The sequence below is a fragment of the Rana temporaria genome (genome assembly GCF_905171775.1).
Source record: "Rana temporaria chromosome 2 unlocalized genomic scaffold, aRanTem1.1 chr2h, whole genome shotgun sequence".
Taxonomy (NCBI): Eukaryota; Metazoa; Chordata; class Amphibia; order Anura; family Ranidae; genus Rana; species Rana temporaria.
The window spans coordinates 38,221-52,370 of NW_024404413.1; the positions used below are offsets into that span (position 1 = coordinate 38,221).

Here is a 14,150-nt window from a genome sequence, read left to right on the forward strand (position 1 = left end):
TGTCCTCTGTGCTGTCTTCCCCCCTCTGTGCTCCTTTCCCCCCCCTCCGTGCTGCTCTCGCCGCTCAATTTGTCTGGCTAAACCCGGCTCCTACCTTTTCCGAATGATCGGTGATCACTGACTCTGTCCATTCACATAACTGAGCATCGTAACCTGTGTTTACGATGCTTCAGTTTATGAATGGAGAGGAGCTTCTCTCCATTCATTTTAGCTGAGGCTGCTGAGAAAGGGACTGGGGAATCTGTGTCCTTAGTCCCTTTCTCTGTCTCAAAGGGGAGATGTCAGGGAGGTCTGTTAGGACCCCTGATATCTCACCAAAGACCCCCAACAGGGCTTATTAAAAAAATAAAGAAAATTGCAATAAATATTTATTTTTTTCAAAAATAAAAATGTAAATAAAATATAAAAAAAACACACTGAGAATCCACTTTCCCCTCCCCCTAAAAATTGTAAAAAAAAAAACTGCAACTGTTACATGACATTAAAAAAAAGGTATCGATATCGGCGAGTACTTGAAAAAAAGTGCACAAAATTGGTATCAGGACAACCCTAATTTCTAGTGACTCCCATCGTTGGGTCACTCTTCATCCTCTGAACCATCGGTGGGTTTGTCCTCTGTAGGTTCCTCTTCCCACAGGCCGATCTCCCACTCCATGCGTTTAATCCTTTGGAGGATCTTTCTGGCGCTGGACTCCAGTTCAGCCAGGAGCCGGGCTAGCTTGGTCTGCAGAGACTCCAGGTTGGCCTCCAGCCTCAGCACCGTCTCCTCCATCTCCTGCTGCTTGGCCTCCAGGTGGGCCGCCAGCTTCTCATCCAGCTTCTTCATCTTGAGGAGGATCTCCCGTCCCTTCTCCTCCAGGATGGCTTTGGCGTCGGGGTACACGGTGAGGACTTCCTTCAGGTCCTCCTTCGAGAGGCAGAAGAGGTCGGAGTAGCCGATGCTTTTTATGTTGGCTGTTCTACGGTTCCCGGAGGTGTTACCTGGACAAGATGAGCACAGGAGGGATATCACTGGTTAGTACTTCTCTAGGGAGATGGTGGGAACATTGGCTTTCAGTTTTTCTGACCATGGAGGCTCCATGATCAGAGACAGGTGGTGCCGAGCCTCCATGATCAGAGACAGGTGGTGTCGAGCCTTCATGATCAGAGACATGTGGTGCCGAGCCTCCATGATCAGAGACAGGTGGTGCCGAGCCTCCATGATCAGAGACATGTGGTGCCGAGCTTCCATGATCAGAGGCATGTGGTGCCGAGCCTCCATGATCAGAGACATGTGGTGCCGAGCCTCAATGATCAGAGACAGGTGGTGCCGAGCCTCAATGATCAGAGACAGGTGGTGCCGAGCCTCCATGATCAGAGACATGTGGTGCCGAGCCTCCATGATCAGAGACATGTGGTGCCGAGCCTCCATGATCAGAAAAACTGAAAGCCAATGAATGAAAGGGGGCAGGCCAGGGACAGGGCCATCTTTAATATTGATTGGACCCCGGGTAAACATTTTCTTGGGCCCCTCCCTAATTCACTCATCAGCTATGCGCAGGCTCAAGGGGCAGCTGCTTTGGGCCCCATAACAATGACTGGGCCCAAGGCAGCTTCCCCTTTTGCCCTGCATTAAGCGATGGCCCTGATACTGGACGTTCTTTTGGGGAAAAAATACACTTAAAAAAAAAAAAAAAAGCAATAAAGTTAGTTAATTTTTTTCTATATTGTGAAATATAATGTTACGCCGAGTAAATTGATACCCAACATGTCACGCTTCAAAGTTGCGCCCGCTCGTGGAATGGCGGCAAACTTTTACGCTTAAAAATCTCCATAGGCGACGTTAAAAAAAAAAATCTACAGGTTGCATGTTTTGAGTTACAGAGGAGGTCTAGGGCTAGAATTATTGCTCTCGCTCTAACGATCGCGGCGACACCTCACATGTGTGGTGCGAACACCATTTACATATGCGAGCGCGAGGGGGCTGGGGCACTTTTTTTTTTTTATATGATTATTATTATTTTTTTACACTCTCCCTGTATTTAATTTTCTTCTTTTTTTTTTTATCACTTTTGTTCCTATCACAAGAAATGTAAACTTCCCTTGTGATAAAAATAAGGCATGACAGGTCCTCTTTATGGAGACATCTGGGGCCGGATTCAGAAAGAAGATACGACGGCGTATCTCCTGAGTCCGGCCGTCATATCTATGCGACTGATTCATAGAATCAGTTACGCATAGATTAGGTAGATTCAGAGAGATTGCCGCAACTTTGCGGCGGCGTAGCTTAGCGTGTTTAGGCTACGCCACCGTAAGTTAGCGAGGCAAGTACTTGATTCTCAAAGTTCTTGCCTGCTAAGTTACGGCGGCGTAGCCTAAAGCGGGCGGGCGTGCGTAAGGGCGCCTAATTCAAATTTGTCTGAGGGGGCGTGTTTTATGGTGATGAGGCTTGACCCGACGTGATTGGCGTTTTTTTTAAACTGCGCATGCGCCAGGCGCCTACATTTCCCAGTGTGCATTGCGGCTAAGTCCGCCGCACGGACCTATTGATTTCGACGTGGACGTAAAAACTACGTAAATCCCTATTCACGGACGACTTACGCAAACGACGTAAAATTTTCGAATTTCGAAGCAGGAACGGCGGCCATACTTTAACATTGTCTACGCCACCTAGGGGGCAGCTTTAACTTTAGGCGGCCTATCTCTTACGTAAACGGCGTAAATGTACTGTGGCGGCCGGGCGTACGTTCGTGAATAGGCGTATCTACTGATTTACATATTCTACGCCGACCGCAATGGAAGCGCCACCTAGCGGCCAGCCGAAATATTGCAACCTAAGATAGGACGGCGCAAGCCGTCGTACCTTAGATATGTTTAAGCGTATCTCTAATTGAGAATACACTTAAACTTAGGTCGGCGTAGATTCTGAGTTAGGTCGGCTTATCTACTGATACGCCGACCTAACTCTACCTGAATCTACCTAAGGGGCCAGATTCACGTAGCGCAGCGGATCTATAGATCCGCTCGTTCTACGTGAATTAAGATCCGCTCCCGCAAGTTTAGAAGGCAAGTGGCAAATTCACAAACCACTTACCTCCAAACTTGCGACGGCGGATCCTAAATCCCCCGGCGGAATTCAAATTCCGCGGCTAGGGGAGTGTACTATTTAAATCAGGCGCGTTCCCGCGCCGATTTAAATGCGCAGTCGCCGTCCGCAAAATTTCCCGGCGTGCATTGCTCCCACTGACGTCGCTAGGACCTCAGTGGTTGCGACGCTTACGTAAACGACGTCCGTCCGTATTCGAGAACGACTTACGCAAACGACGTTAAAAAATTAAAATTCGACGCGGGAACGTCGGCTATACTTAACATTGGCTGCGCCTGATAAAAGAAGGGGTAAGTATACGACGGAAAACCGCTACGGAAACGACGTAAGAACACTGCGACGGGTCCGCGTACGTTCGTGAATTTGCGTATCTCGCTGATTTACATATTATTTATCGTAAATCAGCGGGAACGCCCCCAGCGCCATTTTTAAATTGAAAAAAAGATCCGACAGTGTAACACTGTCAGATCTAGCCCTATCTATGCGTAACTGATTCTATGAATCAGGCGCATAGATAGGACCAGTGTAAGTCAGAGATACGATGGTGTATCTGTAGATATCAGGAGATAATACACCGGAGTATCTCTACGTGAATCTGGCCCACGATCTCCCTAAGGTCCGCCAGGTGTAAGTGACTTACACCGTCGGATCTTAGACTGCAATTCCAGGCCAGCCGCTAGGTGGCGCTTCCGTATCTTTTACGCGTTGAATATGCAAATGAGCATTTACGCCGATTCAGAAACGAACGACCGCCCGGCGCTTTTTTTTTACGTTGTTTGCGTTCAGCTTTTTCCAGCGGAAAGTTACCCCTGCTATAGGAGGGGTAAGTGCGGCGTATCCTATGTTAAGTATGGCCGTCGTTCCCGCGCCGAGTTTTGAATTTTTGACGTCGTTCGCGAATACGGCCGGACGTTGAAACCAATGACGTCCTTGCGACGTCATTTGGAGCAATGCATGCTGGGAGAATTTGCGGACGGCGCATGCGCCCCCTAGCCACGGAATTTGAATTCCGCCGGAGGATTTACGATACGCCGCCGCAACTTTAGAGGAAAGTGCTTTCTGAATAAGGCACTTGCCTCAAAAACTTGCGGCGGCGTAACGTAAATCAGATAGGTCAGCGGATCTTTAGCGGAGTCTATAAGACCACAGATCTCTCCTCTACCTTGGAAACGGTGAGATAGAAAATAAAAATTGATTTCCGCTTTCCAGGGAAAAAAATGGCGGTGTCTACATCTGCCAGAGCCGGAAGTGATGTCATACGTCATGATCATAGAGCTGGCCGGGGACCATCCGGACATCGGCCAGCTCTATGCTAACCCGGCGTCTCCACCAGGTCGTATCCTGGACTCCCTGATCACACAGGAGAGCCCCAAGAAGCGCCAGGAGGGAGGGGGTAGGATGTCCCCTACCACTGCCTCCAAAAGCAATCCAGCAGCTAATCAGCCGCTAGGATGGCTTTGACATATTAGGGAATCGTCCAAAAAAAAAAAGGGGGGGGGGACGGGATGATGTCTGTAGCTGCAGACATCATTCCGATATCTCCCCTTCAAGTCCAGGATTTCATATGACGTCCTACAGGCGGTAAAGTGGTTGAACATCCAATCTGTCAGGAAGGGCTTGCCAACATCCAAGATGGCAGCCGAAGAAGATGGCCTGTAATTCAGCTCCTGCCAGAACGCCGCTGGTGCGCAAGCACGTGCCGCGGCGCGCACCCCGTGACAGTCTTGGAGCAAGACAGGCTATTTAAACTGGGTCAGTACCCAGACTCAGGTGCTGTCCGTTCTACAGTATCCGATTCCTGTTCCTGTTACCTTGTCCTTGACCCTCCTGCTTCCTGCCTGCACCTGATCCGGCCTGTTTGACTTTGCATCTGCCTGCTCCTCCTGCTACCTCGCTGCCAGCCCAATACCGACCCGGCCTGTACTTTGACTCCGCTCCAGCCTACGCTTCTGTTCCTAACTTGTCCGCCAGTGTATGACCCGGCCTGTACCTTGACTCCGCTCCAGCCTACGCTTCTGTTCCTGACTTGTCCACCAGTGTATGACCCGGCCTGTACCTTGACTCTGCTCCAGCCTACGCTTCTGTTCCTGACTTGTCCGCCAGTTTATGACCCGGCCTGTACTTTGACTCTGCTCCAGCCTACGCTTCTGTTCCTGACTTGTCCGCCAGTGTATGACCCAGCCTGTACCTTGACTCTGCTTCAGCCTACGCTTCTGTTCCTGACTTGTCCGCAAGTGTATGACCCGGCCTGTACCTTGACTCTGCTCCAGCCTACGCTTCTGTTCCTGACTTGTCCGCCAGTGTATGACCCGGCCTGTACTTTGACTCTGCTCCAGCCTACGCTTCTGTTCCTGACTTGTCCGCCAGTGTATGACCCGGCCTGTACCTTGACTCTGCTCCAGCCTACGCTTCTGTTCCTGACTTGTCCGCCAGTGTATGACCCAGTATGTACCTTGACTCCGCTCCAGCCTACACTTCTGTTCCTGACTTGTCCGCCAGTGTATGACCCGGCCTGTACCTTGACTCCACTCCAGCCTACGCTTCTGTTCCTGACTTGTCCGCCAGTGTATGACCCGGCCTGTACCTTGACTCCGCTCCAGCCTACGCTTCTGTTCCTGACTTGTCCGCCAGTGTATGACCCGGCCTGTACCTTGACTCTGCTCCAGCCTACGCTTCTGTTCCTGACTTGTCCACCAGTGTATGACCCGGCCTGTACCTTGACTCTGCTCCAGCCTACGCTTCTGTTCCTGACTTGTCCGCCAGTGTATGACCCGGCCTGTACCTTGACTCCGCTCCAGCCTACGCTTCTGTTCTTGACTTGTCCGCCAGTGTATGATCCGGCCTGTACCTTGACTTCGCTCCAGCCTACGCTTCTGTTCCTGACTTGTCCACCAGTGTATGACCCGGCCTGTACCTTGACTCTGCTCCAGCCTACGCTTCTGTTCCTGACTTGTCCGCCAGTGTATGACCCGGCCTGTACTTTGACTCTGCTCCAGCCTACGCTTCTGTTCCTGACTTGTCCGCCAGTGTATGACCCAGCCTGTACCTTGACTCTGCTTCAGCCTACACTTCTGTTCCTGACTTGTCCGCCAGTGTATGACCCGGCCTGTACCTTGACTCCACTCCAGCCTATGCTTCTGTTCCTGACTTGTCCGCCAGTGTATGACCCGGCCTGTACCTTGACTCCGCTCCAGCCTATGCTTCTGTTCCTGACTTGTCCGCCAGTGTATGACCCGGCCTGTACCTTGACTCCGCTCCAGCCTACGCTTCTGTTCCTGACTTGTCCGCCAGTGTATGACCCGGCCTGTACCTTGACTCCGCTCCAGCCTACGCTTCTGTTCCTGACTTGTCCACCAGTGTATGACCCGGCCTGTACCTTGACTCCGCTCCAGCCTACGCTTCTGTTCCTGACTTGTCCGCCAGTGTATGACCCAGCCTGTACCTTGACTCTGCTTCAGCCTACACTTCTGTTCCTGACTTGTCCGCCAGTGTATGACCCGGCCTGAACCTTGACTTCACTCCAGCCTATGCTTCTGTTCCTGACTTGTCCGCCAGTGTATGACCCGGCCTGTACCTTGACTCCGCTCCAGCCTATGCTTCTGTTCCTGACTTGTCCGCCAGTGTATGACCCGGCCTGTACCTTGACTCCGCTCCAGCCTATGCTTCTGTTCCTGACTTGTCCGCCAGTGTATGACCCGGCCTGTACCTTGACTCTGCTTCAGCCTACACTTCTGTTCCTGACTTGTCCGCCAGTGTATGACCCGGCCTGTACCTTGACTCTGCTCCAGCCTACGCTTCTGTTCCTGACTTGTCCGCCAGTGTATGACCCGGCCTGTACCTTGACTCCTCTCCAGCCTACGCTTCTGTTCCTGACTTGTCCGCCAGTGTATGACCCAGCCTGTACCTTGACTCTGCTCCAGCCTACGCTTCTGTTCCTGACTTGTCCACCAGTGTATGACCCGGCCTGTACCTTGACTCTGCTCCAGCCTACGCTTCTGTTCCTGACTTGTCCACCAGTGTATGACCCGGCCTGTACCTTGACTCTGCTCCAGCCTACGCTTCTGTTCCTGACTTGTCCACCAGTGTATGACCCGGCCTGTACCTTGACTCTGCTCCAGCCTACGCTTCTGTTCCTGACTTGTCCGCCAGTGTATGACCCGGCCTGTACCTTGACTCTGCTCCAGCCTACGCTTCTGTTCCTGACTTGTCCGCCAGTGTATGATCCGGCCTGTACCCTGACTTCGCTCCAGCCTACGCTTCTGTTCCTGGGTTGTCTGCCAGTGTATGACCCGGCCTGTACCTTGACTCCGCTCCAGCCTACGCTTCTGTTCCTGACTTGTCCGCCAGTGTATGACCCGGCCTGTACCTTGACTCTGCTCCAGCCTACGCTTCTGTTCCTGACTTGTCCACCAGTGTATGACCCGGCCTGTACCTTGACTCTGCTCCAGCCTACGCTTCTGTTCCTGACTTGTCCGCCAGTGTATGACCCGGCCTGTACCTTGACTCTGCTCCAGTCTATGCTTCTGTTCCTGACTTGTCCGCCAGTGTATGACCCGGCCTGTACCTTGACTCCGCTCCAGTCTATGCTTCTGTTCCTGACTTGTCCACCAGTGTATGACCCAGCCTGTACCTTGACTCTGCTCCAGCCTACGCTTCTGTTCCTGACTTGTCCGCCAGTGTATGACCCGGCCTGCCTGCACCTGCTATCTCTCCAGCCCTTCTGAGTCCTGTTGAGCATCCACCCCACCCGCAGCGACATCTGCTCTCCTGTCTGTGGTGTTCCTGTTTTAAGCCAGTTCCTGCTATCTGCTGACAGCTGCTCCTGGTCTTCTCCTGTACCGGTGTTCCTCTGCCGTCCCTTCAGGGGTTCCAGTCCAGCGACATTATCAGCGATCCTGCCAGGCACTCGTGCGACTCTGCACTCTTACGCCTCCTGTCTGCTCTACCAGGGGCCTGGAGTCAGAGCTGTAAGAGAGGCTGTCCTCTGCATATCAGGCTCTACCGCCAGGTACGTGACACAATCACAGGCTGGGGGGGGGGGGGGGGGGACAAGACCTGAAGTTTTACTGCCGCAGAAAAAAACTCAAGTCTCCTGCTCTGTTCTGGATGGCAGAGCTGTGTAAATCTCAGAACTGGATGGACAGATATACATTCTGGAAACCCCATCAAAGACCTTTCCTTGGGGTACAGTTTTGCTAACGAACCAAAGTCATGACCTACCTTTGATGTTGAGGATGCTTATCTCTCCAAAGTAGTTCCCTTCCCCGAGGACAGCGAACTGCGTCACCCCGTCGTCTGCCACCACCGCCAGCTTCCCCTCCTTGATGATGTACATCTCGCGCCCAATGTCGCCCTTCTTACACACATACTCCCCGGGGCTGTAGACCTGCGGCTTCAGCCTCAGCACCAGCTCCTCCAGCAGGCCCTTCTCGCAGTTCTGGAAGATCTGCACTTTGCTCAGCGTGGACATGTGGACGCTGACGGCCACCTCCACCCTCAGCTTCTCCGGCAGGTTCATCAAGATCTGGTTCTCGTTGGTCATCTTCTTGTTGATCTGAAGGTGCTGATGCCAGGCGATGACCTTCTTCCTCACGCTTTTGTTGACCTTGTACATTTTCATGTACTGCTTGATCTGGTCGTAATCGGGGTAGAAGGCTTTATCCGCGTCGTTGACGTTGGCCACCACAGAGCTGATGCTCCCCAAGATGGTGGCAAACCCCAGAACGGCAATGAGGAAGTCCGCCGTCATGAAAAGGTATTCCTCCCCCTGCTTGGGCGCGGGAACGTCCCCCACAGTGGTGAGGATGAGGGTGGAGAAGTAGAAGCTGTAGAGATATTGACGCCCCAGCCTGGCAAATTCCGGGTCAGAGATGTTGGGGTACACCCACTGGTCCTTGCCAAAGCCGATGTAGCTGGACAGGGCAAAATAAACGCAACTGTTCCAGTGGATGACCACAAAGATGTAGGCCATCAGTTTGCAGATCCGGAAAACGTTTGGGTAGGGGATTCGAGTCTCTGTGCGATCGAAGGCCTCGAAGAGAGGATGTACGTGAAGGAAGCGGTTAATTCGGACGGCGGGAGTGTGGATGCCAAACTTGAAGTAAAGGAAGTCAGTTGGAAGCACGGAAAGGATATCCCAACGGAACTTGGAGGAGCTCAGATACAGCTGAGCGATCTGCTTCTTGTCCCTCACCAGGATCCCTTCTTTCAAGAACCCTAAAGAAGATGAAAGGAGAGCCTTGTTAGGAGAGGATTTCGGGACTGAATATCTAAAGCCCACCCCCGAGCAAAACTCTCCCTCATCCCAGCTCTACTTTTGTTGCATGCAGTTTGTATAATGTATTAGGGGGAGTTGAGGAGTTTGAAGAGCATATATTTTGTAGAATACGACAAATATATTCTTCCTTGTATAATTGAGCGGGTGTTGTGTTCTCCCAAGCCCTCCTGAGGAAATGAGCTTCTGTCCCTTGAAACGCGTTGATTCCAATCAGAATACAGTGACAAGCCAAAAAGGGGCTGAGCCACTGAGAGCAGGAGACCAAGGGCTAGATTCAGGTAGGGCGGCGTATTTGTATGGCGGCGTAGCGTATCGTATTTACGCTACGCCGCAGTAAGTCAGAGAGGCAAGTGCTGTATTCACAAAGCACTTGCCTCCTAAGTTACGGCGGCGTAGCTTAACCACTTCCCGACCGCCGCATGTAGATATACGTCGGCAGAATGGCACGTACAGGCACATTGGCGTACCTGTACGTCCCTGCCTAGATGTGGGTCGGGGTCCGACCGGGACCCCCCCCCCCGCTACATGCGGCGGGCGGATTCCCGCGGGGAGCGATCCGGGACGACGGCGCGGCTATTCGTTTATAGCCGCCCCGTCGCGATCGCTCCCCGGAGCTGAAGAACGGGGAGCGCCGTATGTAAACACGGCTTCCCCGTGCTTCACTGTGGCGGCGCATCGATCGAGTGATCCATTTTATAGGGAGACTCGATCGATGACGTGAGTCCTACAGCCACACCCCCCTACAGTTGTAAACACACACTAGGTGAACCCTAACTCCTACAGCGCCCCCTGTGGTTAACTCCCAAACTGCAACTGTCATTTTCACAATAAACAATGCAATTTAAATGCATTTTTTGCTGTGAAAATGACAATGGTCCCAAAAATGTGTCAAAATTGTCCGAAGTGTCCGCCATAATGTCGCAGTCACGAAAAAAATCGCTGATCGCCGCCATTAGTAGTAAAAAAAAAATAATTAATAAAAATGCAATAAAACTATCCCCTATTTTGTAAACGCTATAAATTTTGCGCAAACCAATTGATAAACGCTTATCGCGATTTTTTTTACCAAAAATAGGTAGAAGAATACGTATCGGCCTAAACGGAGGGAAAAAAAAATGTTATATATGTTTTTGGGGGATATTTATTATAGCAAAAAGTAAAAAATATTGCATTTTTTTCAAAATTGTCGCTCTATTTTTGTTTATAGCGCAACAAATAAAAACCGCAGAGGTGATCAAATACCACCAAAAGAAAGCTCTATTTGTGGGGAAAAAAAGGACGCCAATTTTGTTTGGGAGCCACGTCGCATGACCGCGCAATTGTCTGTTAAAGCGACGTAGTGCCGAATTGTAAAAACCCCTTGGGTCATGTAGCAGCATATTGGTCTGGTCCTTAAGTGGTTAAATGGGCCGGCGTAAGCGCGCCCAATTCAAATTGTGAAGAGGTGGGCGTGGTTTATGTAAATAAACCATGACCCCACGTAAATGACGTTTTGAACGAACGGCGCATGCGCCGTCCGTGGACGTATCCCAGTGTGCATTGCTCCAAAGTACGCCGCAAGGACGTATTGGTTTCGACGTGAACGTAAATTACGTCCAGCCCTATTCACGGACGACTTCCGCAAACGACGTAAAAAATGCAAAATTTGACACGGGAACGACGTCCATACTTAACATTGCGTACGCCTCATAGAAGCAGGAGCAACGTTACGCCGGAAAAGCCTTACGCAAACGACGTAAAAAATTCCGCCGGACGCACGTACGTTTGTGAATCGGCGTATCTAGGTAATTTGCATATTCTACGCCAAAAACGAAGGATGCGCCACCTAGCAGCCAGCGTAAGTATGCACCCTAAGATACGATGGTGTAAGAGACTTACGCCAGTCCGATCTTAGCCTAATTCCGTTGTATCTTGCTTTCTGAATACAGAAAGAAGATACGCCGGCGCAGATTTGAATTTACGCGGCGTATCTATAGATACGCTGGCGTAAATCAATGCTGAATCTAGCCCCAAGTGTACCCAATCTATACCGCGCTCTATATAGCACTTATTCCAAACCTAGACTGCCCCTATACCACATTATACCAAACTAGGGTTTTCCCGATACCGATACTAGTATCGGGACCGATACTGAGCATTTGCGCGAGTACTTGTACTCGCGCAAATGCTCCCTATGCTCCCCTAAGTTTGTCTGTTCTCGCAGCCAACATTTGTCCGATGAAAAAAAAAAAAAACGAAAAAGTTTGTCCGATGGAGCGTACAGACGGTCGGATTGTCCGCTAAAACAGGTCCGTCTGAGGTTTGTTACCAAAAAGTCTGATCATGTGTACAGGCCTTTAAGGCCCATACACACGGGGCCGGATTCAGATACAATGGCGTATCTGTCCGGCCGGCGTAACGTATCTCCGATACGTTACACCGCTCTAACTTTGGGCGCGAGTTCTTTATTCAGAAAGAACTTGCGCCCTTAGTTACGGCGGCGTAACGTATGTGTTTTGCGGCCTAAGGCCGCGTAATTCAAATGTGGATGTAGGGGGCGTGTTTTAGTGAAATTTGTGTTGACCCCGCGTTTTTTGACGTTTTATTTGAACGGCGCATGCGCCGTCCGTAAAATATCCCAGTGTGCATTGCTCTAAATGACGTCGCAAGGACGTCATTGCTTTCGACGTGAACGTAAATTACGTCCAGCCGTATTCGCGAACGACTTAAGCAAACGACGTAAAATTTCAAAACTCGGCGCGGGAAGGACGGCCATACTTAACATAGGATACGCCGCACATAACCCTTATATAGCAGGGGTAACTATACGCCGGAAAAAGCCGAACGCAAACGACGTAAAAGAAAAGCGCCGGGCGGTCGTTCGTTTCTGAATCAGCGTAAATCCTCATTTGCATATTCCTCGCGTAAAAATACGGAAGCGCCACCTAGCGGCCGGCCTGAAATTGCAGCCTAGGATCTGACGGGGTAAGACAATTACACCTGGCGGATCTTAGGGATATCTATGCGCAACTGATTCTATGAATCAGGCGCATAGATACGACCGTCGGAACTCAGAGATACGACGGCGTATCAGGAGATACGCCATCGTATCTTCTTTCTGAATCCGGCCCACGATCTGACTTTTTGGTAACTAACCTCAGACGGACCTGTTTTAGCGGACAATCCGACCGTCTGTACGCTCCAATCAGACAATTGTTGTCGGAATTTCTGACAACAAAATGTCGGCTGTGCATGCTCTCGCATTTTCCGACAAAACATGTGTTGTGCGGCGGATTATCCGATCGTGTGTACGCAAATCCGTCGGACTAAAATCCAAAGTACAAACACGCATGCTCAGAACCAATGCTAAAACAGACAACAATAGCAGAAGTTGCCCAAAGGGTGGCGGTAAAGAGTTGAAAAACCACGTGGGTTTGGTGAATGTTGGCTGAAAATGTTCTGCCGCGTGTATGCAGCAAGCTCACGGCCAATGCCCAGGGCCGCCATCAGGTGGGGGTACAGACAGTACAGGTCCCCAGGGGCCCGGATGGCAACCCCCCTTTTTTTATATTATATATATATATATATATATATATATATATATATATATAATTTTTTTGTAAGGGGCCCCGGATGGCAACCCCCCCCCCTTTTTTTTTTTCATAAAAAAATATATACTTTTTTTTGTTTTGTTTTGATTAAAGGGCCCGGAGGTCCCCAGGGCCCTGAATGGCAACCCCCCCTTTTTTTTATTTATATATAAAAAAAATGTTTTATATATATTTTTTTATATATCTTTTTTATCTTTTTATTAAAGGGTTCAGAGGTCCCCGGATGGCAACCCCCCTTTTATTTATATATATATATATATATATGTATATATAAAAATGAATTTTTGTTCTATATATTTTTTTATTTATTTTTATTTTTATTAAAGGGTCCAGAGGTCCCCAGGGGCCCAGATGGCAACCCCCTTTTTTTAATCTTTTTTTTTTTAGAATTTTTTTTGTAAGGGGCCCCCGGATGGCAACCCCCCCCCTTTTTTTTATTTTTTTTTTATTTCTATATATTTTTTTATTTCTTTTTATTTTTATTAAAGGGTCCAGAGGTCCCCAGGGGCCCGGATGGCAACCCCCTTTTTTTTAATTATTTTTTTAAATTTTTTTTGTAAGGGGCCCCCGGATGGCAACCCCCCCCCCCCTTTTTTTATAATTTTTTTTTAATTTCTATATATTTTTTTATTTCTTTTTATTTTTATTAAAGGGTCCAGAGGTCCTCAGGGCCCCGAATGGCAACCCCCTTTTTTTATATATTTTTTTTTCATAATTTTTTTTTGTAAGGGGCCCCCGGATGGCAACCCCCCCCCCCCCCCACTTTTTTTATAATTTTTTTTTTATTTCTATATATTTTTTTATTTCTTTTTATTTTTATTAAAGGGTCCAGAGGTCCTCAGGGCCCCGGATGGCAACCCCCTTTTTTTATATTTTTTTTCATAATTTTTTTTTGTAAGGGGCCCCCGGATGGCAACCCCCCCCCCCCCCACTTTTTTTATAATTTTTTTTTATTTCTATATATTTTTTTATTTATTTTTATTTTTATTAAAGGGTCCAGAGGTCCCCAGGGGCCCGGATGGCAACCCCCTTTTTTTTTAATCTTTTTTTTTTTAGAATTTTTTTTCTAAGGGGCCCCCGGATGGCAACCCCCCCCCCCCTTTTTTTTATATATATATATATATCTTTTTATTTCTTATATTTTTTTTATTTTATTAAAGGGCCTGGAGATCCCCAGGGCCAGGATGGCAACCCCCCA

At 49.5% G+C, this 14,150-nt stretch overlaps 1 protein-coding gene across 1 annotated transcript in view; it reads right to left on the reverse strand.

Moving 5' to 3' along the window:
• Window positions 1-493: 493 nt before the first annotated feature.
• CNGA4 (cyclic nucleotide gated channel subunit alpha 4) overlaps window positions 494-14,150 on the reverse strand; it is a 31,590-nt gene continuing 17,933 nt past the window's right edge. Inside the window, exons 4-5 of the mRNA XM_040334110.1 lie at window positions 8,306-9,301; window positions 494-981 (exon numbers count right to left, since the gene is read on the reverse strand). Of these exons, the coding sequence (XP_040190044.1) occupies window positions 578-981; window positions 8,306-9,301 (1,400 nt within the window). The 3' untranslated portion in view covers window positions 494-577. The remainder of the gene's footprint in view (window positions 982-8,305; window positions 9,302-14,150) is intronic.